Source organism: Eurosta solidaginis, chromosome 1 (genome assembly GCF_040869045.1).
Source record: "Eurosta solidaginis isolate ZX-2024a chromosome 1, ASM4086904v1, whole genome shotgun sequence".
NCBI lineage: Eukaryota > Metazoa > Arthropoda > Insecta > Diptera > Tephritidae > Eurosta > Eurosta solidaginis.
This window is the reverse complement of record NC_090319.1, coordinates 146,523,735-146,550,419: the sequence shown is the minus strand read 5'-3', so window position 1 is coordinate 146,550,419 and position 26,685 is coordinate 146,523,735. Positions and strand designations below refer to the sequence as shown.

The 26,685-nt window shown below is 35.5% G+C and overlaps 1 protein-coding gene across 8 annotated transcripts in view; it reads left to right on the top strand.

Annotated features, from left to right (window-relative positions):
* LOC137236868 (uncharacterized) overlaps positions 1 to 25,574 on the top strand; it is a 1,561,671-nt gene extending 1,536,097 nt beyond the window's left edge. For 7 of the 8 annotated variants that reach the window (XM_067759926.1, XM_067759919.1, XM_067759925.1 and 4 more), the window contains one exon: positions 21,494 to 25,574. In XM_067759926.1, the coding sequence (XP_067616027.1) occupies positions 21,494 to 22,690 (1,197 nt within the window). In that variant the 3' untranslated portion in view covers positions 22,691 to 25,574. The remainder of the gene's footprint in view (positions 1 to 21,493) is intronic. The other variant, XM_067759924.1, reaches the window with a different exon arrangement.
* The last annotated feature ends 1,111 nt before the right edge of the window (positions 25,575 to 26,685 follow it).

Below are 26,685 nucleotides of genomic sequence, written 5' to 3'. Positions count from 1 at the left end.
TGACCGCCCATATCTGAACCCGAATTGCATTGAGCTGAAATAGTTATTATTGTCAAGAAATGATAGGATTCGACCTTTAACCAGTTTTTCAAAAATTTTTGAAATTGAAGACAGTAATGAAATAGGCCTGTAGTTATTTATATCCGTTTTGTCACCCTTTTTAAATAAAGGAATGGCAATAGCGCATTTTAAGTCTAAAGGAAATGATCCACCTAAAATACTCATATTAAACAAATGCGTTAGGATATCAACTAAATTTAGTGCCACATATTTAAGAGTCTGATTCGAAATTCCATCACAACCACATGATCTAGAGTTATTCAGAGAATTAATTGTTTTTAAAACTTCAATGCCAGTAAATGGCTCGAAAAAAAAACTATTTCCCGAATTCGAGAACTCAGGTATCAGAGCGGAGGATTCGAAAACAGGTGATTGCCCTATTGATAGAAAGTGATCATTGAAAAGGTTTGCCACTGTTGGAGGATCAGAAAAGCTCACGCTATCATCACATAAAACAATTGATGTATTATTAGCTTTACAACTGCGATTCAGAAGACCGTTAATGATATTCCATTCCTTCTTTGGATTGCCATAGGAAGACCTAAACTCATTTCGATAGAAATTATCACGCTCCACGTGTACTTCTTTTTTGAGTTTTCTACATAATTTCATATACCTGCTGCGAAGATTTGCGTTTGATGGGTGGTTTTTACACTTTTTTCCAAGCTTGTTTTTTAGATGAATTTTTTTGAGCAACTTTTTGCTAATCCATGGTTTTAACTTATAATCAGATCTGCGAGGGATAAAAGAAAAGCTAGCAGACTTAATGTGTCTGTTAAAAATGTTCAGAAAAATATTAAATGCCTTGGATACGTCTTTTTCAGAGTAACATTCATCCCATGACTCAAATCGCAATAGTTCGTTTAGAGCGTCAAAATTTATTTGCGTTAAACAAGAACTAACCTTTTTATTATTGTTTTTTGCACAGGCCTTGCTTAGTAGTACACCAGTCATAGTGTGATCTGTTATTCCGACATCAAGATTTAGGCTACGCAAACTACTGAGAAAATTATTACTAACACGACAGAAAACGTGATCCAAGCAGCTTCCAGACATACTACGAGTTGGTTCATTTAAATACAATGTTAGACCATGACCAGCCATTAGATTTAGGAAACTATCTATGGTAGAATTAGCGTTAAGAATATCTAAATTAAAGTCACCTAAGATGACAATATTGGCTGAATTTTCACTACGGAGAAGATTTGAGAACTCTTCCACAAATATCTGAACAGGTATCGCATGTAGCCTGTAAACACATATAAAAGTAAAGACTGAACCGGAAATACTTATTGAAACCTTTAGGATGTCAGCACTTGTGAGATTGCATCCAAAATAATCACACTCATACATATCCCGAACAAAAACTCCAACACCACCTGCAGAATAACTGTCATTGGTGTTCGCGAAAAAATTATAACCAGGTATAGTGAAATCATGAATTTCCTGGGAGTATATCCAGATTTCAGACAAAAGTATTACGTCGGGATAGTTTTTAAACATCTCTAGATTGCATAACAATAAATCAAAATTTTGCCGAAGACTACGTATGTTTTGATGAATAGCAACAAACGAATCCGTAGAATTATACATCAAATCAAGATCATTAATAGGGCTGATTATAGCGAGGTTGTTTATATATAAAATATTTGAGAAAGCCATTTGAAATATGCAAGTATTAAATAATAATTAGAAAACTACGTTACTTTTGACAAATCGTCAAAAGTACTAAGAATAACAACGTCGCAATTATCAGTCTTTTTCATCATTATTCGACCATGATTTATCCACAGGTACTTATAATTTTGTGCTTTTTTTGTTTTCTTCGCTACTGTAAGCAGCGCTCTGTTGTAGCTAGTGAGACTATCGTTTATGTAAATATTGGTGCTTTTCTGTCCATCACCAAAAATCTGAGAAGTTAATTTCCCCTTTTCTCTCCGTTTTTGGGACATAACTTTACTCTTCAACTCAGTAGAGGCAAAATGAATACGGAGCACGTTTGTTTGCTTGAATTTTTTGATGTAGCACTTGCTTATCTCTTCTGGAGAAACAGATAAGTTCAAAGCAGCGCCTAAAATTTGCTTTGTGCATTCATTCGCATTATCACTTGTTAGCGCTGGTACATCAATAATATCGACTGCACTGCTTAGTAGTTGTTGTTCACGCCAATTTAATACACTTTCAAGCCTCGATACTCTCTCGCTCAGTTTGTGATTTTCCTCTTTGAGTTGTTTCACCGTGCTTAGAAACTCGGTATTCACTTTCTTTCACAATTTCGTCATAAAGCAACTGCAAATTTATTTACGTTGTATTAATGTCGCCATCAATATGTATTTGCTGTGACGGCTGGATTGATTCCGTTTCGTATGCGTTTGTATTGTTGTTATTTACGACATTGCTTCGTTCACTTACACTTGCACGTATATTGTCACGGTTATTGCTGGATATCTTATGTGTTTGCTGTTTTTGGCTGCTGTTGGCGGTTATTTTTGGTTTGCTAAGTGCTGTTGTTGCCGATTTTGTGGTCGCACCGCTCGATCCGGACTCAGCAGATGCGTCCGCTATATCACCCGAACAGAGCCCAGAGGCAGCACCAGGTAATGGCTGTTGATGTAGCGATTTACGGCGCAGAACAATGCACGGCTCACATCTATGCTTTATATTGTTCAATTTCATAAAATCGAGATCAGCGGCTGTGACTTTGGCACAAGAAGCATGAAATGGAAGCTGTTGATGAGTGCTTTGATACTGGATATTTTTTGTACCCCTGTGTGACTAGTGTCTGGAGATATAGGCCAAACGTGGACCCGGGCACCCCTAGAATGTGTTTATACAATATGGGTATCAAATGATACCTGTTGATGAGTGCTTTAGTACAGGGTAGTTTTCATACCTATTGGTGATTAGGGTCTCGAGATATAGGCGAAAACGTGGACCCGGGCACCCCTAGAATCTGTTTATACAATATAGATATCAAATGATACCTGTTGATGAGTGCTTTAGTACAGGGTAATTTTAATACCTATTGGTGACTAGGGCCTCGAGATATAGGCCAAAATGTGGACCCGGGCACCCCTAGAATATGTTTATACAATATAGGTATCAAATGATACCTGTTGATTAGTGCTTTAGTACAAGGTACTTTTAATACCTATTGGTGACTAGGGTCTCGATATATAGGCCAAAACGTGGACGCGGGCACCCCTAGAATCTGTTTATACAATATAGATATCAAATGATACCAGTTGATGAGTGCTTTAGTACAGGGTAAATTTAATACCTATTGGTGACTAGGGCCTCGAGATATAGGCCAAAACGTGGACCCGGGCACCCCTAGAATCTGTTTATACAATATAGATATCAAATGATACCTGTTGATGAGTGATTTAGTACAGGGTAATTTTAATACCTATTGGTGACTAGGGCCTCGAGATATAGGCCAAAACGTGGACCCGGGCACCCCTAGAATCTGTTTATACAATATAGATATCAAATGATTCCCGTTGATGAGTGCTTTAGTACAGGGTAATTTTAATACCTATCGGTGACTAGGGTTTCGAGATATAGGCGAAAACGTGGACCCGGGCACCCCTAGAATGTGTTTATACAATATGGGTATCAAATGATACCTGTTGATGAGTGCTTTAGTACAAGGTACTTTTAATAACTATTGGTGACTAGGGTCTCGATATATAGGCCAAAACGTGGACCCGGGCACCCCTCAAATGTGTTTATACAATATGGATATCAAATGAAAGCTGTTGATGAGTGATTTAGTACAGGGTAGTTTTCATGCCTATTGGTGACTAGGGTCTCGAGATATAGGCCAAAACGTGGACCCGTGCACCCCTATAATGTGTTTATACAATATGGATATCAAATGAAAGCTGTTGATGAGTGCTTTAGTACAGGGTAGTTTTCATACCAATTGGTGTCTAGGGTCTCGAGATATAGGCCAAAACGTGGGCTCGGATACCCCGAGACAATGTTTATACAATATGGTTATCAAATAAAAGCTGTTGATGAGTGCTTTACTACTGGGTAGTTTTCATACCTATTGGTGACTAGGGTCTCGAGATATAGGCCAAAACGTGGACCCGGGCACCCATAGAATGTGTTTATACAATATGGATATCAAATGATAGCTGTTGATGAGTGCTTTAGTACAGGGTAATTTTAATACCTATCGGTGACTAGGGTTTCGAGATATAGGCGAAAACGTGGACCCGGGCACCCCTAGAATGTGTTTATACAATATGTATATCAAATAAAAGCTGTTGATGAGTGCTTTACTACTGGGTAGTTTTCATACCTATTGGTGACTAGGGTCTCGAGATATAGGCCAAAACGTGGACCCGGAGACCCCTAGATTGTGTGTGTAATATGGATATCAAATGAAAGCTGCTGATGAGTGCTTTAGTAGAGGGTAATTTCCATATCCCTGGGTGACTATGGTCTCGAGATATAGGCCAAAACGTGGAACCGGAAACCCCTATATTGTGTGTGTAATATGGATATCAAATGAAAGCTGTTGATGAGTGCTTTAGTAGAGGTTAATTTTCATATCCCTGTGTAACTAGGGTCTCGAGATATAGGCCAAAACGTGGTACGGGTACCCCTAGAATATCTTTATAGAATATGAATAATAAATGAAAGCTGTTGATGAGTACTTTAGTAGAGAGTTATTTTTATATCGCTGGGTGACTACGGTCTTGAGATATAGGCCAATACGTGGACTCGGATACCCCTACAATTTATTTTTATTTATTTATTTATTTATTTTTTAAAGTCGACGACAAACTATGGTCGACTGCATAATATAAAAGATATATAAATATACAACCCAAAATATAAAATTTAAGATATATCGAGATTTCAACATTGTTATATTACAACCAAAGGAATATTAATGAACATTACTCTTTAATTTCAGAATATAATAATAATAAGAAATATGAGCAGAAATAAGATCTTATGCCGAAATCTTGTACTGGCGGAATGCATCAGATTCCGCTCAGCATGATTTCGGAATGCAGTGGATTCCAATCAGCATGTTATGGGAATCCGGCAGTGCTAAGAGTAGTGTAATGAGGATCCGCCATCACAAGGCATAAAAAAGTAACAGGACCTGTGTTGTTGGAATGCACCGGATTCCAATCAGCTCGATGCCTGATTTTAAGATTATACTGCCGGAATGCATACGATTCCGGTCAGTGACTCATGAAAAAGCAAGTTTTTTACGTTGTTGGAATGCACCAGATTCCAATCAACACAGTAATGTCTTGTTCCTTCTTAATGATACATGTTGATAAATGTTCCTCCATCCTTAAGCGAGATAGTTCCTGTTTTTTATGGAAGGAATAAAATGACGGCAAATTAAATTAGCTTGTATCTCTTAAATTAGATAGGCAAGTATTGCATTACGTATAGTGGCAAAAGTGCATTCAAGACTGATACAGCTATACAAGTCATTGTAGTGCGCGCACCAGATAAGAAGAGGATTATTTTTAGCAAAGTTTCGTCGACAAAGGGGTAAATAGAAAGGAACGTAGTGTCTGGATACTCCAGGGGGAACCGCAAAAAACAAGCGGCTGAGGAGGTCCGCAGAATCAATTTCACTAATAATGAGCTTATGGATGAACAATACCCCCAGTAATATTCTCAGATTTTCCAGAGTGGGTAAGTTAATAAGTAGAAGTCTACTTCTGTATGGTGGAAGGTGGAGACTTGAGTCCCAATTAAGGCCGCGCAATGCAAATATCAAAAATTGCTTTTGAACTGACTCAAGACGCTTTATATGCTTTTGAAAAACAGGGAACCAAACGCATGAGCAATACTCGAGTATTGGACGAACCAGCGATGTGTAAAGAACCTTAGTGAGGTACGGATCATCGAACTCTTTAGCCCATCTTTTAACAAATCCAAGTAAACCCAACGCTTTGTTGGCTATAGATGAAATATGCATGTTAAAATTCAATTTCGGATCAAAAAGGATACCTAGATCATTTGCAATAGATATACGCTCCAAAGGCGTACCATCTATTACATAAGATTTCAATGCTGGCTTCACTCGGTGAAATGTCATATGCTTACATTTAGAGCAATTTAAATCTAGCAAATTTGTTGTGCACCAACATTGGAACGAGTCCAAGTCGGCCTGAAGAAGATTCAAGGAACTCAAATCGGTAGGACAGTAAGTGTAGCAAAGTTTTACATGATCCGCATACATTATAGTATGAGAATATAATATTGTCTGTGGCAAGTCATTAATGAAAAGGGCAAAGAGCAAAGGGCCTAGATGACTTCCCTGGGGTACGCCGGAGGAAACTCCGAACGATTCCGACAGATTGCACTTGAACAGGACTTTTTGGGTCCGGTTAGAAAGATAGCTTTTCAGCCACATTAATAGGTGAAACGGAAAGCACAGTAAATCAAGCTTATGAATAAGCAACTCATGGTTAACGGTATCAAATGCTTTGCTGAAGTCCGTGTAGATGACATCCGTTTGCTTGTTCGCTAAAAATCCTTCCATAACTACAGAGGTGAATACAAGCAAATTTGTAGTGGTTGACCTTTGACGAATAAAACCGTGTTGGCATGGATATAAAAGACTAGAACACTGATATTGGAGTTGACTGGTAACACTCTGTTCAAAGACTTTAGGAATGACTGAAAGTTTAGCAATACCCCTGTAGTTTTCAACTTTTGACCTACTACCTATTTTATGCAGGGGTATAATAAAAGACTGTTTCCAAAGTGCCGGGAATGACGCAGATCCCAGAGATAGCTACAATAATTTTAAAATAGGCTCATACATGTTTTCGGCGCAGTACCTAAGCACGGAACTAGGAACACCGTCCGTGAAGAACAATATTACCATCAATAGCAGGATTCCTAATGTAATTCGAGCTATCTAAGCGATAGGGATATTGACCGGAATGAAAACCACTGGATGAATACGTGGACTTAAAGAACTTAGAAAATAGTTCAGCAACGTCGTCATCAATGCAAGCTTTTTTACCTCCAAAGGTTAATGAGGAAGGATACCCAGAAGTTTTCCGCTTTGAATTTACGAAACTGTAAAACTTTTTTGGATTTCTAAAAAATTGGGCTTTACAACAACTCAAGTAATTTTTATAACAAAGCTGATTAAGACGGTGAAATTTAGAACGAGCTATTAGATATTTAGAGAGGTCTGCAGATGCGTCAGATTTCTTGAATCTCTTATAAAGCCTAGATTTAGTTATTATTAAGTCTGATAAGTTGCCTTGAAAACCAAGGGGGCTTATTCGAACATAGGGTATAGCGAGTAGGAATGCAGGTATCAAAGAAGCCATCAAGCGTACTGTAAAATATAGAGATAGCCGAATCGACATCAGTGAAAGCATAGAGATCCGACCAATCATGGAAAGCCAACAGATCATTTCATAATAAATACGCCTTGTAGAAGCATCTAGATCGAAGACGAGACTGTACTTGAATCCTACGGGGTAGGCTGATATCTCTAGCGTATGGTGAAGAGGGTCTTCTGGAAGGGATAAAGGTGGTGTTTGCGTAAGGGCAGTATCCACCGAGCCATCCACAAATACTAAATCCAGCATTTTATTTCCACTATTTGGAACATTGTTAATCTGTAAAAGAGATGAGTCTAACAAGCAATTGAGAAACTCATGTTGAGCAGTGGGAGTTAAAAAGTTTGAATCACTTATATTAACCCAACTAACTGTTGGCAAGTTAAAGTCACCAACAACAACAAGTCGATCGTTATCTCCCAACTGCGAATGCAAATCGCAGATGGCCGAGCTATGACTAGCATAAACATCCATATCCGAACGAGGTTGTATATACGAACAGCAAACAATTACGCTATAGCTACCGAATGAAAGCCTAACTGCTATGAATTCGATATGAGAGATATTGTCCAGCGAAATCAACTCAGATGATAGGTTAGATTCAAGAGCAATAAGGACACCTCCCGCTCTAGAGATGCGATCACGCCGATAAACAGCATATTTATTTGAAAAAACCTCAGAATTGTAATTATCAGGCTTTAGCCAGGTCTCCGTAAAAGCTACAACTTGTGCGCAAAAGTTGAAAGAATTAACGAAGAATGGAACAAGTTTTGATCGTAAACCACGAACATTTTGGTAATTAATGAGAAGACGGGACAGATCAGCAATTACCTTTGTGTTGTTATTACTGTGTTCGTCATACCATTTTTTGGCTGTAATAAAAGAGGTTTGGCCCTCGCCTTTCTTGTGAACAAGTGAACCACAGCATGCTTAGGCCAAAAAGAGGAATCAAGTACCTTATCGAAATATTCATCTGAAAGGGATATTTTAAATGAGGAGGTGTCTCTCTCATATTTAAAGTTAAATTTATACACATTGATGTTACTAGTGGGTGCAACACCAAGTTTGGAGCAAACATAATGAGCAATGTCATTTTCGGTAAGCGAGGCGTGTAATCGGGACACAAATACAGCCCTATAAGGTGGCACGGCAGTCACCTGCAAAGGAGTAGCGGATAGCGCACCAGAGAGCTGGGAAGGGAATGTGTGTGTAATATGGATATCAAATGAAAGCCGTTGGTGTGTGCTTTAGTACAGAGTAATTTTTATATCTCTGGGTGACTAGGGTCTTGAGATATAGGCCAAAACGTGGACCCGGATACCCCTATAATGTGTGTGCAATATGGATATCAAATGAAAGCTGTTGCTGAGAGCTTTAAAATAATTTCCATTGTCATATTCGATTTAGTCGCATCGACCTGGCAAAACTGATAAATAAGCATACGAAGCCGAAATAAATACATGAATTAATAATACCCACATCCCTATATACATACATATGTACGTCGTATTCGATTTGCCTGAAATTTGGTGTACTAATTTGCCTGTATTAGTATTTACCATCCTTTTTTCCGGGAACTAGACCAGAGCCGGACTGGGACTGGGACTAGGACTAGGACTGGGGCTGAGACTCGGAGTGGGACTGGGACTCAGAATAGGACTGGAACAAAATACATACCAACCTGTGGCTTGGCAATAAGGGATGAAGAAGAATGAGAAGAACTTGAGAGAAGAGAAAATAGGGAAGGAGAAGGAGGCTGAGAAAGAGATAGAGTGAGACGAAATAGAGATAGATGAATCAAAAAAGGCGGAGGGAGGAGTGAATTAAAGGATTAAGAAAAATATAAGAGGGGGGAGGCAGAGTTAGACGGAAAATGCTTATTAAGATGTATGCAGATAGACCAAATTTAGGGCAGAACAACGCCTGCCGGGTCTGCTAATATGTATATATTCGTACGCGCTCGGTGAGAGAACTACTGCCTTACTCATTTTCAGTTCAAATAAAATATTGTTTCCCATTGTTGCCCCTTACCTATAATGGATCCTTAAAAAATTGTTCTAAAATAATTGTTAGCGCACAAAAAAAATTTAAAGAGAAATAATAACTTAACCGGCCTATTTTTTGGACAAATTTTACTTACACGTAAATGCATAGGTATTTATTTAACAGATTCTTTGCTTTTTATTTTAGTTGCTTTCAAAAAAACATGAAATCACAAATAATGAGTGAACTTTTGTTCAAGCTCACTAAATTTATTTTTTTATAACAATTAATGGCAAATTTGACGCAAAATGTTTTTTGCCTTTCCAGATTTTATGCTCATTTTAGATATAGCACGTCTTATACTGAACAAAAAATAAATAAATTTGCTACAAAGATATAACGTAAAAATTGTATATTGTCTTTTATGCTAATTTATTTTGATATTTCTTATTTTATTTTATTATATTATCTTATATTTCAACTTAATTTATTATTATTTACATGCAACTTGATTGCATCGGAAAATTTCACGTTGTATATTAAACGAAGAAAACGACCCAAAAACGTTTTCGATTTTAGGTCGAAATATTGCATAGGCAGTATATTACCCACTATCTATATATTAATACGCTAACAAAATTTCCATATAATCAATTGACAGGTTGTTTCGCATAGTTACCGTACGTAAAATCATATAAATGTTATATGAATCGATTCGTATGGATCAGCCGCAGTGCATAGGCCTATTTTTGTTAACAAATATTACTCCATTTGTTTATAATTAATAGAAAAAAATTTTTGTAAATTCGAAAATCTGTGCAAATATCGAAATTGCCATCTGTAATACCCATTATGTGCACAAACCCCGCTGAATCCGAAACTCCAAAAGCTGCATTGTCGCGTTGCTCAAATGTTTCATCTCTGCATATGTATATATTCGTACGCGCCAAACGGTGAGAGAACTACTGCCTTACTCATTTCCAATTCAAATAAAATATTGTTTCCCATTGTTGCCACTTACCTATATTGGTCTGTACCAAAATCCTTAAAAGATTGTTAGCGCACAAAAAACTTTAAAGAGAAGTAATAACTTAGCCGGCCTTTTTTTTTTGGACAAATTTTACTTACACGTAAATGCATAGGTTTTTATTTAACAAATTCTTTGTTTTTTATTTTAGTTGCATTCAAAAAAACATCAAATCACAAATAATGAGTCAACTTTTGTTCAAACTCACTAAATTTATTTATTTATAACAATTAGTTGCAAATTTGACCCAAACGTTTTTTGCATTTCCAGATTTTATGCTCATTTTAGATATAGCACGTCTTATACTGAACAAAAAATAAATAAATTTGCTACAAAGATATTACATTAAAATTTGTATATTGTCTTTTATGTTAATTTATTTTGATATTTATTATTTTATTTTATTATATTATCTTATATTTCAACTTAATTTATTATTATTTAAATGCATTTTGATTGCATCGGAAAATTTCACGTTGTATATTAAACGAAAAAAAACGACCCAAAAATGTCTTCGATTTTAGATCGAAATATTGCATAGGCAGTATATTACCCACTATATTTATTATTAAGCTAACTTTGTTTGATTATATACCCATTAATCGGATGCTTAGATCCCATAATCCTAATTTGTTTATGTCGCTTAAAGTTATGAAATCAGTTTTATTTTAGTAAATATGTTTGCGTGAATAATTTCAATGTTTTTGTTTGTCTTTTTTTTCTTTCTAATTTATTCTGCTTTGTTCTATCTTAGTATTATATCGTTCACAGACGATATTTTATGGTAGATATGGTCATATATATTCATGAAATGGAGTGTTTACAAATTTAATACAAATTAATTACGTACATAGATCGCAATGGGAATCCCAACATTAAATATCCGAATATTAGCATCTTCATATTTCCGCAATGATAACATTAAAACCCGGAAAGAGTCTAAGTGCACTTATTGCGTTTTTATGTGGAGCACATCACTTATGGTGATTTCTTTTCTACACGAAAATGTTGCCACTTTCAGCCGCAAACATTTTTAAGATTCTCTCTTCGCCTTGTGAAATTAAGGCGGTGACACAATGACATTTTTCATATAGAAGCCTTTAACACAAGCTTATGCATTCCAATAACATCGCCACAATCAACCAAGATGTTGCGTTTGTAAATATGAAGGAACTTCAGACTTGGCAATTGAAGTTTATTACGCCTTGCCCATTCACATACAAAATTTCGCGAAGCTCTGTTGTAAACATTCTCCCTATACAACAAAAATATTTGCTAACATATTTTGTGTCGTATTCGATTGTTATATAGCAGTTTTTAATTGTGAAAAATGTTAGAAAATTTACCAACCAGTGGGAAAAATAATTTCACTTGCAAAGTGTGCCAACACCCTTAGCCAAAGCAAATGTCAAATTCTTCTTCTTATGATTTGCTTGGAACAAAATTGGGGAGTTGGCTACTTTTCAATATCAGATGGCACTAGTGTCGCTCATTCTACCATTCTCTATAAAAATACATGCAATCGACTCATAATTCATAAGCATGTGTTAAACTCATCTATATGAACAACTGCTTATGTGTCGGAGCTGTTATAGCCACTTAAAATGTTCAGTGCCACCATGCATGACTTGAAAAGGACAAAAATTGTAACCATTTTTAAACAAAAATGCAGTTCGTGTGGTTGTTCGCTGTCAACTGTGATCGCAAATTGCTTTTGTGAGTGAGGCATGATGCGACACATACGTGCATATATAGTATTCGCTTCAGCTTCGTGTGATTCATCAGCTAATTGACAGGGCTGTTTTCTGCACCGTCAATGGCAGCGAGGGCAAGTAATGTTGCATTTTTGGCCATTTTTAGGGGTAGGTTTTTGAGAAAAGATAATGATGCCCTCTATTGAGGCTAAGCTGATTTTACAACAGAACACAACTTTTTGAACGGTTGGCGTGGAGGCGGCATTCTCGTGTGGAAAAGAAACCACCATTAATTTTTTCGCACTTTAAGTACTTTATTTATTATTTTTGTGTCATTTAAATTTTTTTAGTAAACTCTGCCTTCTTTCTCATTACATAATTTTTTTATATTTTTATTTTTTATGAAGATATCCTCTATTCTTTTCGAAATTTTCGTTTTGTGTCACACTTATGTACATACTACATATGTATTTATACAAAATTAAACTCGGTAAAGCGCCAATTGCATACCTAACGGGTGGCGTGAAATAGGCTAAATTCCTTTAGCACATTTCTTCGTTTTTAACTAAGAGTTCGTGAAGTAAATGGGCGATATATGTATATGGGTGATATAGGCCTACTGGGGAACCGAGCACACAAAACTAACTTCGGTAGCGCCCCAACGGGGACCTCCCGGGAGGTGTGGAAAAAGCTATTTTTCAATTTAATGTCAAGTAATTTCACCATAATTCTGTCAATTTCTTTTGATTTTACATATTTTTTATATTTTTGTTTAAGAAGCTCCATATCAAAACGTTATAACTACATTTGAAAATTTTGTAGAAAATTTAAGGAAATACTATAAAAATTACAACGTTTTAAAAAAATTTAAGTCAATTAGACCATTTTGCTATATTTTCACTCACTGCTTAACTATTAACGCATTATTGCACTATCCCCAACACAGGATGCACAGACTGAGTTGAAAAAAATACAAATTGGTCGAATTTCGACCACAGGCGATACTAGTTTTTATTATTGGAGTTTACATTGATTTGTCTAATGACCTCAGACCTAGCAGGAACAGTGATTGTATTGACGGATAGACAATTTGTCATGTGTATTATTATATTTTCTGAAAAATCGTATGTCCTCTGTTCTGTTCTGTTCATCTAAGATGCAATTGTGTTTCTTTATAAAAGCTATTTCTATAATTCCATCACATGGGATTGGGAAATCGTTTTCTACTACATGAAATTTGTGATAAATTAGGAGAGCATCTTTTAAATCTGTTTTTACTGTACCTAATGTGCTGGTTATACCTTGACAGGTGCCCTTTAAATCTGTTATTTGCGTGGTATTTATTTTGATATTATTATCTATTTGATTCTTTTTGATAATTGAGATATCTGCTCCTATATCTACTAGGAGGTTTGAAATTTAGTTGTTTAAAGTCGTTTTAGTATATATGTAGCTATTTAAGTACATATTTTTCTGTTTACTTTTCTTGAAGTGGAGTCGGCTGGTTTTCCTGATGGGTGCAGTTGCGTACGTTGCGAGTCTGGTTATAACTTCTATTTCCATTTTGGGATTGCGATCCCCTTTGGGTATTATTATTAGTTGACTTTGAATTGTTGTTATATCGTATATGTAGCTATTTAACTACATATTTTTCTGTTTACTGTTCTTGAAGTGGAGTCTGCTGGTTTTCCTGATGGGTGCAGTTGCGTACGTTGCGAGTCTGGTTATAATTTCTATTTCCATTTTGGGATTGCGATCCCCTTTGGGTATTATTATTATTTGCCCTTGAATTGTTGTTATATCGTGGCTGTCCATAATTATTATTTCGGTAATTTCCATGGAAATTACCACGGTATTGATTCTGTTGCCGTATGCTCAAAATCGTATTTGAGCTCCAGTTATCTCCGTGCAGCTGTTGGTGAATTTGCAAATGGCGTCATTCATTGACGGGAATGTTCCGGCTTGCACTATCATTTTCAATTTGTCGTTGGAGCAATTCTTACACATAGCTTTGACTGCTGCTTGTGTTGAATATCTGGTGGCCAAGTCTGGGTTTAGTCCATCGGGGATATATGCTCCTTCTAGTGACCTGGTAATTTTTTCTATTTCCGCTGTATACTGATTTGCGGTTTTACTGAGTTCTTGTATATTCAAGAGCTTTGCTGTCAAAACTTCTACCGATTCGCCTTTTATAGCCGTTTTCAGCTTTAATCTTATTTGGTTAATTGTGTTTTCGTTGCTAACGAAATTTCTTGCTGTACCTTTCAACTTAGTTTTTATCATATTTATCGCCAAAGCTTCATGATAATCTTTGATTTGTTCCAATATATCAAGAGTGTTTAGAAAGCTGTGCAAACTTTCTGGCTTAACATCAAACTCTGGTAGCACTGATGAAGCAGTTTTAATAAATTATTCTACGGTTTGTGCCATTGTAATATTTATAATTGGGATATCTAATGGTTTGTGTTCTTCAGATGATGGAGTCTGGCTACGAGAGGGTTCTGATATAATCTACTGTGGTTGGTATTGTTAGTTCTATACCATGTCTTGCCAAAGAAGATGCCAATTTATCTCGTACGTTAGAAAAAATGTGGTATGCTTCCTTTGGTGGTCTTTTGAAAGGATATGGTGTACTTTGTTTACTACCTGTCCTATATTGTTTAGCGATTCTAAAATGGTATTCAAATGCTTTGCTACTCTTTCTGTTTTTATTGTAGTATTTTTGTTAATGCATTTGAATGATTTGTCAGCTTTTGTTTTTTCTTCTGTTATTCTACTTGACAATATCTTCCCATTGTATCATTTCTACTATGACATTTTTCGCGAATTTTTCTCTATTTTTCTGGTAATTGAATGTATTCAAAATTTGAATTTTAAAATTTTTAGGTTTTATTTATTTATTAATTTAATTTCAATGTTTGTTTTGATGTCAATTGTTATTTTTATTTTGTTTATGTTTCTTTATATTGTTATAGTTAATCCTGAAGACGGTACAGTAGGTAACCGAAATATATTGAAGGAAAAAACTCAACAATTTTTGAAAAATTTTATTTACAAAATTGGACCTTATTTATTAATTTAATTTCTTTTTTCTTTGGTTGATGGATTTTTTACGTCTTCCATGGTAGGCTCTCTGTCCGTACCTATGGAGTTCCAAAATTTCCTCAACCAAATTAGTTTTCTTTGATAATCTCTAGTTTCTAATTCTCACTTGATGGGATTTTTCGAAAAATTTTTGGCATTCCAATTTACTTTATTTTCCTTACTTTTTAATATCTTTTTTAATTTTTGTAATCATAAAATTAATTAAATAAATTTTTTATTTATCTTTTATCTTAAATTAAATTAAAAATTAAAAAATTAAATTAAAATCTATTTAATAATTTGGGAAAAATTTAAACAACGTGACATCAGGACGGACAAGGCGACAGCTGTTTCGATTATACCTTGTAAATCTCTTCAAAGCCTTTTCTCCCGGGAGTGGGAGTCGAACTCGCACCCCTACGATAGTTGAAATGGTTGTAAACGCATTCAGCTACGTCATGCCTGTTGTGAAGTCTTTCCCAATTGCCTTCTTTATGCATATTTTAATCTTTTACACATTGCATACTTCGTATGCAATTGTGTTAAAGCTATGCTTGGTACGGCGGTTTTCAAAGAAACTTTGGTTTTTGTTGCTGTTTTCGTTCTATTTATAGAACTACAACGAATTAACCAATTTTGTCTGTTTGTATGATTTTTAATAATCGGGGATTGCCCATATTGCTTTTTTTAAATGTATGAAAACATTTATTTGAAGCAATTTTTTAATTTTTTTATAATTTATTTAATAATTTGGGAAAAATTTAAACAACGTGACATCAGGACGGACAAGGCGACAGCTGTTTCGATTATACCTTGTAAATCTCTTCAAAGCCTTTTCTCCCGGGAGTGGGAGTTGAACTCGCACCCCTACGATAGTTGAAATGGTTGTAAACGCATTCAGCTACGTCATGCCTGTTGTGAAGTCTTTCCCAATTGCCTTCTTTATGCATATTTTAATCTTTTACACATTGCATACTTCGTATGCAATTGTGTTAAAGCTATGCTTGGTACGGCGGTTTTCAAAGAAACTTTGGTTTTTGTTGCTGTTTTCGTTCTATTTATAGAACTACAACGAATTAACCAATTTTGTCTGTTTGTATGATTTTTAATAATCGGGGATTGCCCATATTGCTTTTTTTAAATGTATGAAAACATTTATTTGAAGCAATTTTTTAATTTTTTTATAATTTATTTAATAATTTGGGAAAAATTTAAACAACGTGACATCAGGACGGACAAGGCGACAGCTGTTTCGATTATACCTTGTAAATCTCTTCAAAGCCTTTTCTCCCGGGAGTGGGAGTCGAACTCGCACCCCTACGATAGTTGAAATGGTTGTAAACGCATTCAGCTACGTCATGCCTGTTGTGAAGTCTTTCCCAATTGCCTTCTTTATGCATATTTTAATCTTTTACACATTGCATACTTCGTATGCAATTGTGCTAAAGCTATGCTTGGTACGGCGGTTTTCAAAGAAACTTTGGTTTTTGTTGCTGTTTTCGTTCTATTTATAGAACTACAACGAATTAACCAATTTTGTCTGTTTGTATGATTTTTAATAATTGGGGATTGCCCATATTGCTTTTTTTAAATGTATGAAAACATTTATTTGAAGCAATTTTTTAATTTTTTTATAATTTATTTAATAATTTGGGAAAAATTTAAACAACGTGACATCAGGACGGACAAGGCGACAGCTGTTTCGATTATACCTTGTAAATCTCTTCAAAGCCTTTTCTCCCGGGAGTGGGAGTCGAACTCGCACCCCTACGATAGTTGAAATGGTTGTAAACGCATTCAGCTACGTCATGCCTGTTGTGAAGTTTCAACTATCGTAGGGGTGCGAGTTCGACTCCCACTCCCGGGAGAAAAGGCTTTGAAGAGATTTACAAGGTATAATCGAAACAGCTGTCGCCTTGTCCGTCCTGATGTCACGTTGTTTAAATTTTTCCCAAATTATTAAATAAATTATAAAAAAATTAAAAAATTGCTTCAAATAAATGTTTTCATACATTTAAAAAAAGCAATATGGGCAATCCCCGATTATTAAAAATCATACAAACAGACAAAATTGGTTAATTCGTTGTAGTTCTATAAATAGAACGAAAACAGCAACAAAAACCAAAGTTTCTTTGAAAACCGCCGTACCAAGCATAGCTTTAACACAATTGCATACGAAGTATGCAATGTGTAAAAGATTAAAATATGCATAAAGAAGGCAATTGGGAAAGACTTCACAACAGGCATGACGTAGCTGAATGCGTTTACAACCATTTCAACTATCGTAGGGGTGCGAGTTCGACTCCCACTCCCGGGAGAAAAGGCTTTGAAGAGATTTACAAGGTATAATCGAAACAGCTGTCGCCTTGTCCGTCCTGATGTCACGTTGTTTAAATTTTTCCCAAATTATTAAATAAATTATAAAAAAATTAAAAAATTGCTTCAAATAAATGTTTTCATACATTTAAAAAAAGCAATATGGGCAATCCCCGATTATTAAAAATCATACAAACAGACAAAATTGGTTAATTCGTTGTAGTTCTATAAATAGAACGAAAACAGCAACAAAAACCAAAGTTTCTTTGAAAACCGCCGTACCAAGCATAGCTTTAACACAATTGCATACGAAGTATGCAATGTGTAAAAGATTAAAATATGCATAAAGAAGGCAATTGGGAAAGACTTCACAACAGGCATGACGTAGCTGAATGCGTTTACAACCATTTCAACTATCGTAGGGGTGCGAGTTCGACTCCCACTCCCGGGAGAAAAGGCTTTGAAGAGATTTACAAGGTATAATCGAAACAGCTGTCGCCTTGTCCGTCCTGATGTCACGTTGTTTAAATTTTTCCCAAATTATTAAATAAATTATAAAAAAAATTAAAAAATTGCTTCAAATAAATGTTTTCATACATTTAAAAAAAGCAATATGGGCAATCCCCGATTATTAAAAATCATACAAACAGACAAAATTGGTTAATTCGTTGTAGTTCTATAAATAGAACGAAAACAGCAACAAAAACCAAAGTTTCTTTGAAAACCGCCGTACCAAGCATAGCTTTAACACAATTGCATACGAAGTATGCAATGTGTAAAAGATTAAAATATGCATAAAGAAGGCAATTGGGAAAGACTTCACAACAGGCATGACGTAGCTGAATGCGTTTACAACCATTTCAACTATCGTAGGGGTGCGAGTTCGACTCCCACTCCCGGGAGAAAAGGCTTTGAAGAGATTTACAAGGTATAATCGAAACAGCTGTCGCCTTGTCCGTCCTGATGTCACGTTGTTTAAATTTTTCCCAAATTATTAAATAAATTATAAAAAAATTAAAAAATTGCTTCAAATAAATGTTTTCATACATTTAAAAAAAAGCAATATGGGCAATCCCCGATTATTAAATTAAAATCTTCAGTATTTTAATTTTTCTTTACTACACTTACATTTTAAAAAATGTTTTCATAAACGAAAATATTTCCTAAACAGAAATTAAAAAAAATATCCTGAGCAGAAATCAAATATTTCTGCTTCCGGTCGGGCAGCCGTTAGGTTGCCAAATTTTTTCTAAGACTTAATATACTTAAATACATAAACTATTTGCTGCCAGTCTAGTGTGCTGCCAGTCATATGGTATTCTTTTTCCTTTCATGCTTTGCTGCCAGTATAATGATTCCATTCTTTCTTTTTATAGGTTGATCCATTGAATATCCTTTTTGTTGGGTTTGTTAAAGTATTTGTGGGTGTAGTAATGAACCAGTTATATATTCATCCGTTGAATTTCCTCTAGCTTCTAATAATATGTGAAGCCTTTGTGGCATCAGTTTGTGGCCATTACTTTTTGACTTGAAAAAAAAGTTGCCAGGATCTCTATCCAATAAGATCGTTTTAGCAGTTTGCTTTTTTACTCGCACTTTTGCTTTCTTGTGATCAGACTGGCAAGATCGCCATGTAGATGATTAAAAAGAATGAAGTATGATGGTTGAATCATAAGTGAATTTATTTGGAAATTACTTTCCCTTTTATACAAAATGTTCTTATTCTACACAAATACTTACAAACTAAAATGTACATATTTCCTGTATGCGGAGTCAGCATATTACAATGACTTATTTAGACACATGAGGACATATGTATGTATAATGTATGTGTCGGTTAATGTGACAAATAGGCAAGAGTGTCAGTCAGCGTGACTAATTGACCGATGTAAACAAATATGTGCAGCTAAGGCAGAAATACATGCTAAGTTCGATTGGTTATTTACGTTATTAATATTTTGCTACATGTGTGGTCTTCATGCGTGTAAATATGTAATTGACAATTGAATGCACTGAAAGTGGAACGAATTCTAAGGGCACGTTACACCATATCGTACAAATACATTCTAGAGTCACCCCTGGTCCATCTTTATGGCGATATCTCTAAAAGGCGTCAGCCTATAGAAATAATGCCCACTCTCTTTTAAATTACTCTTTAATACCTTTATTTTGATACCCATGTCATACAATCATATTCCAGGGTTACCCTAGGTTCATTTTCCTACATGGTGGTTTTCCCTTATTTGTCAAAGGATCGTTCCAAAAAACGTCACCCTTGGCCTACAATTTCGTTGATATTTCCCAAACGTATGTGATATGGAATCAAAAACCACTTATAAATCAAAACCATCTACGAAACCCCATGAAACCAACGCAGCTATAATTATACTCAGATGAGCAGAGCTCACAGAGTATATTAATTTTGTTCGCATAACGGTATTACAACCGAATCAAACCGAATAAAGAAAATGCCAAGACAAAATTTAAAATTTTTTTCGAAGTTGATTTGCTAAAAATACATTCTTGGCATAGGTTTAGATTTTCTCGAGGCACATATTTCGGACTCATAATTAATAGCGCTTCGAAAATATATCAGGGGTAAATTAAAAAAATGATAAAGAAATGCGTACAAATTTAACCAAATTCTTATATTTAAAAAAAAAAAATATTCAAGTAAAACGAATTGATAGCTGAAGAAAGATAGCAAAGGCAAGTTGCTCCACTTTTTAGTATTACCATTTGTAGTATCCATGAAAATGACAATTTTGTCTCCAAATCTCTCAGTCTCTCAGCTGAGTATGTAATGTTCGGTTACACCCGAACTTACCCTTCCTTACTTATTCAAATTTAATTAAATTGCGCCGAATTATTTTTTATGTTATTAATGCCGTAACACGAACAAAAAAAAACAAAAAAAAATCGACCAATCCTAACGAAAATGGGTATAATAATTTGTTTAAGCAATTGGGCATGGCAGCACCCACATTAAGGAGGAGAAAATCCAAACGCATTGCAAGCCCTCAATTAGAATCTGATAGTAACATTCTTCAATTTTGCAGATTTATAGTTCTTGGTATTAAATTTATGCTATTGTATTTATCTCGTTGGCCTTCATTACCAATGTATATATGTAGGTATGGTAGTGCCAAAGTACGAAATTAAAAAAAAAAATATTTAGGTTGTCCTGGTAGGCTCCGTTCAATTAAGCTCTTCACGAAACTTTCAATATGAAATTCGAAGAAAATCAAGGAAATCTAACGAGATTTGGTAAGGGCATTGTTCCTAGGGCCGTAACTGTTTCATAGCTGCGAACGAAAGATGTTTTTTGCATATATGTAGGAATATAGGTAGGCTTCAGCTTTCATATCATTTAATCTTTTTAACATTTCTCTTTAAATGTATCCTAAATATATATGGGAGACCAATATATATAATGTTCGGTTTCGCCGGAACTAAGACTTCTATTAAAGCTTTGTTAGTAATATTTTTTAGAGAAATTAAATAAAGAGTCAAGTTATTTTCATGTTTTTATTGTTTTGGTTGCATCTTTTTACACAATTTAGATTCACTTGCGTACAAATTTTACAACATGTTATTTGATTTATGAAATAGTGTTTATGAAAGTCCAAATATCAACAAATGCAGGGTTGCCCGAAACGAAAAATTTAGTTGATTCAAAAGTCAGCTACATATCTACTTTGTTGCATGCAATTATTGCACGCCCATTTACATTATTCAATTTTAAGAAATTGAATGGAAAAATGTATCCATGTAAGTAAACAGGTTGTAAGACGCAGCCCATTTTTATCATCAATGCCCATGGTTAAATTTGGAAATGGCCCATATACTCAACTTCAGGAAGGTAGTGTTAGGATAAAACAAAAATATTTGTTGGAATACCCCATAAAATAAATAAATGGAACTGAACCTAAATATGTACCTCTTAACTATTTGTGTTCTTGCTCTTTTATTTTTAGAAAATATGGAAACCTTCGATTTTTGGTACGAAAAGTTTAAAAAAAGTTTTTTACTTGGACCAGTTCAAATCGTGTCGCGGCAAATTGTTGAAGCTGAAGCAAAATAATAATTGCGCAATTAAAAAACCTAGTCCAACGGCACATCTTGGAAATGGAAAAAAATGCGTTCCTGTTGTTCAACGGCATGCACGTTCCAGTGGTTCGGAGGTGCGAAAAGAAACCACATTTCATGGTTTTTATAGACACAGCAGCAGCGGGTATGTAGCAGGTACTACAAGTTACTTATCAGATTACAATAATTGCAATTGCAGTTACGTCTCTTGCTCCGAGTCCAGCTTCGGTACGTGTACTTCTGCCAATAGATGCTACTGCAGTCTTCCAACTGATCAGATCAGACTACTGCCCAACAACGAAAATAATTTGTTACTATCGAAGAGCTCAACCAACATAAATCGGGACTCGTTAATCTCCTGCAAGTCGGATGATAAATGTTATTGCTCCATAGTTGAAGAAGTGAATGGAACTGTCGGTGGTGATTTCGGAAACAATCAATCAGATACTACATGGTGCGATTCGGATAGCTGTATCAGCACTAGTAAATGCTATTGTCAGCAGGTGAATCGGCTGATAAGATCAAAATGCGTTGAGATGAAAACTTCTAAATCCTATAATGAAATTTATTCAGTTCTAACTGCTGGCGAGAAAATGGCCTTAGACTACGAGCTCTTTACAATCAACGAAAGGAGAAAATCAGTGCAGGCGCATGAAGCCTTCAGTGTTAAAAAGAGTGTGGAAGCAGCAGCTATTTTCGCAGATGTGAAACTTAACCAAACTACTGATATTAAGAGCATGTTATCATCGTCTTTAGCATTATCATCAAAAACATTTCTAGAAGGCGGAACTAAGGATGGTAGCAAAAAAAAACAACCGTCAAAAGGACCCGAACATTCAAATATGAATCGTAAAAATTACGACTCTATATTACTTTCAAATTCTTTAACGAAATCTCAAAAAATTAACAATTTATTAAGAACCTTGAAAGTTTTGGAAACAAACGCAGAATCCATGAAAAGTCCTTGTAATAAATTACAAACGACATTGAACGAAGTTCAAAATCGAGAAAGCCTTCAAAGCAATAATCAGATGATTCGTTCAGGAAATGAATCGCTGGTAGACACACTAGGTTATCTGCCATAAGTTTATTAGCAAGTGAAACATATTAATGGCAGGAGGGAAGAAAAAAGGGAGGAAATGATTTAACCCAGTTTAAAAATTTTGTTTTTGTTACAAATTTTTGACAAATTTCTGAAATCTTTCAGAAAACAATTGCTTACTTTTTATTCACTCGTATAATAGTATTGGGATTATCCACAGAAATTACATAGGCCAGGTTTTTAAGTACGAGATTAAGGTTCGGTTTTTCAGTGTGCGTTCAAACCCCGGTCAAAGTTGACTAGACCGACTGACTGAATGAGTTCGTAGTGTTACCAGAAGTTGGCAAATACAACAAGCTTTGTAGGACTTTAACCCCTTGCTGCTTCTAGATCTGACAGCTGTATAACTCCTAATAGCTGGAGTCTTAGCCTGGCAAGCGCAGGGAACGAGCACAAAACGTGCTCGATCGTTTCCTCCTCCAACCCGCACTTCCTACATCTGCTATCACTGACCAAGCCTTATTTAAAGGCATGTGACGCCAGACGGAAGTGTCCAGTCAGAATACCCATCATGAGTCTACAGTCCCCTCTTTGTAATTATAGACGCAACTTTGTAAGTCTAAGGTTGTAAGACCTACACATAATCTTCGACACTTTACAGCCACGCGCTTGAACCAACGCCTTTCCCGCTTGGTCGATCATGTGCACCTCTCGCCTTCTCTTAATCTCGCCCAGTCTAATTCGGACGTCTACGGAGCAAGCTTCAAGGGATGCGCCCTTTCTAGCTAATTCATCTGCTTTTTCATTCCCATCAATTCCTATATGCCCTGGTACCCAATATAGATGTATGCTTGTCCCTGTCCTGATTCTCTCCAGAGACTGCTTACACTCTAACAAGCATTTAGATGCTGTGCTATGCGAGATTATTGCTTGAATTGCTGTGCGGCTGTCAATATAAAAGTTAACGCGGTTGCAGTTTAAGCTATTTTCTTTCAGTGCTTCTGCTTCTTTGGCTACGGCAAATATTTGCGTTTGGAAACGCTACAGTAATCTGGCAGCTTGTAGGATCTGTTTACTTCCGGACCAATACAGTATCCCTCAGACCCTATTCCTTCCACTACTTTGGAAGTATCTGTGTACACATGTATCGCCTCGTTCGCCATCTGAGCACCCTTGTGCCAACCATCCACCTCTATTGTGGCCTTAAGATCTCCCTCGAAGCGCAGATACGGTATCAGGTGTCTGTTCGTCTTGTGATTGATGACGCTAAACTACTAGCGTAAGTTAACTGTACTTTACAACTCCTCATTTGTCCTCTTTAACTGTAATGAGCAGTACAATTTTTTTTAAACGACTGTAGTAACAATATTAGATTTATTTTAACTTTGCAACAGTTTAAATTCGTTCTGAAAAATTTAGCCTAAGCATCAAAAATGGTAAGGTAAAATTCTAGTCTAGTTAAACTTCAGTTTAAACTCTCACTGAAAATCCGGGCCAAAGCGGTGACTATATATCGTTAATTGATATGAATAATGAATTTATAAACATAAGCAGAACAGTTAAAAATTCAAGTTATAAATTTCAAACCATATTGGATGAAGTTGGAAATCGACAAAACATTCGATGCAATGTATGGAAGATACCTTAGCTTATTTGCCATAAATAAAAATAATGAGAACAGCAATAACTAATGAGTGGTTTTTGCAAATCGGGGACTGGATATCTACTTAATGCACTAAAGCATTTTTCAATAGCAATTTTAAATATTAAAGCTTGCACAACTTTTTAAATCAGAGTTAGGTTTACGTAGAATGTGTGAATTCGACCCTTCAAATGAAGCTAACTCCGAGTTAAAGAGATAAATTACCGTTTTGCTAGTGGTCCTTATAAAAAAGTTAAGCAAAGTGACATCAGGATAGTTAAGGCAACATCAGTTTCGATTGTGCTTTTCAAATCTCTTCAACGCCTCTTCTGCTTGCAGTATGACTCGAGAAAGAGCCCTTGCAATCATTTTTCTGTTCACGCTATGCTTACAAGAATTTGAGTGTTTTCTTATGACCAGGATACTTCGCTTAGGACGATAAAGTCCAATTAATTTTCTCAACGGTGGATAACGGTTGTACATTATCGAGTAAATATCCTTGCAAATATGCCATAACCATATCCATATAAAACAGTTCATGGAAACAACCTTATGGAATTCAATGTAATTGGTCAATAATGCCATACCAAAACCATAGCCAACCAAAAGCCAACCGACTGGTTCTTGTTTTTTTTTTTTTGTTTTTGTAATTTTCTGACCAGGGCTCGAATCGTGAGTTCCGTTATCGAATCGGCAACCGTATAGAATAAATTTACGTTACTTATCATATGAGAGCCAATATTGTTGACAGAGTGTAATGATTCTAAGAGAAATATGTAATAGAACTATAACAAATTATGACATTTTTTATTTACAAACTTAAAAAATGTTTGATTCTTTATTTTATTTTGTTGATAGAGTATAAATATTCTATGAGAAATATGTAATAGAACTATGAAAAATTATAAAATTTTTTTTTTACAAACATAAACAACTTATTATTCTTTATTTTGTTTTAGTCTTTAAATTTTCTTTGGATGTTTTGAAATAGAAAATTTCGTCAAAAGTAGAAAAAACTAATTTTCTATGGAAATGGCCGAAACTACTGGTGTTTGAAATGATATAATGCCATAAGATTTGAATTATAATATATTATAGTAATTTATAATACTTGCAATAATGTTAAAACAATTTAGTTATTCACCACACCCAATCTCTTAGTACTAATTGTATAGTTCACCATAGTTCTATTGTAACGCTCTGGCAACTCATAAATCATGTCATTAATTTCGTTAGTCTTTCATTCCACTATTATACTTAAAATCATTGATACAGAAATTTTGTAACTCACAATTTTTCCATAAATACATTAATAATAAAACGAATTATACTCATATCAATAAACCTAAAACTGAAACCAAGTATAGTTAACTTTGTTTATTGAAATAAGTGAAGTCCCAGTTGTTCCTGTCGCTCTTTCATAATTGGATTTCAATTGCCGCTAGCGAGTTAGGGTGCTTGGATTTTCGCTGCCGTCCTGGACAACTTTGAAATTTCAATATCGCATTGAACAAGCTGGTCCTTCGAGCGTAATCCCTTGATCTGGCTAATAAAATCAACACTTCTGCTCCAAAAGTATTTTGCATCAACAGTTAGGTCAGTCGAGTCGAAATTAACTATACTGAAGGCTTCTGGAGCGGAGTTAACAAAAGTTAAAATTAAATCACGCCTTGACCATTTGGAAAATACTTGGGAATTGAACGTGAACACGAATCAATCTGTGCACTAAAATTTGAGGTCATAAAAGATAATGATTACATAAGTAAGAGCATATTTGCTAACATGTACGTCCACACGTCGGATCTGTCCTAGCCGAGGCTTCTTTGGTAACCCCGACCTCATCCACCAGAGCTAGATTGCCCGAACTGGATCTTCCCACGTTCGATAGGATTTTAGAAGTTGGAGATCCCTCAGTGACATGTACACCTCATTTGTTGGGTCAAGTACAGTGCTCGATAATGTTAAAAAGCTACAATCTTTTAAGCGAAATTTATCTGGGGAAGCAGCGAGTTTGCTAGCTACCTTCGCTATCACTTCTGATAATTTCGTTCCAGCATGGAATAAATTAGTTGCACGCTATGAGAACAAAACGCGTTCTTATTGAAACTTAGCTTAAAGCCTTATTTACAATGAAAAAACTCACGCAGACATCTGCAAAGTGATTACAAGGGTTGCTTTCAACTGTTTTCGAAACCCTGTCAGTTCTGAAAACTCTTGGAGCTCCTGTCGACGTCAAGCATGGGCGCTTGACCAAGGTGCATCCGCAACCCCAACCGACCTTTCAGCTTTCATTTATCGAAGCTCGTGCTACTGCACTATAAACAATCGATCGTCACGACTCTGTGAAGTCGCAAAATAGCAACAGGGCGAGCTGATGCAAAGTCCAGCAATCTCCT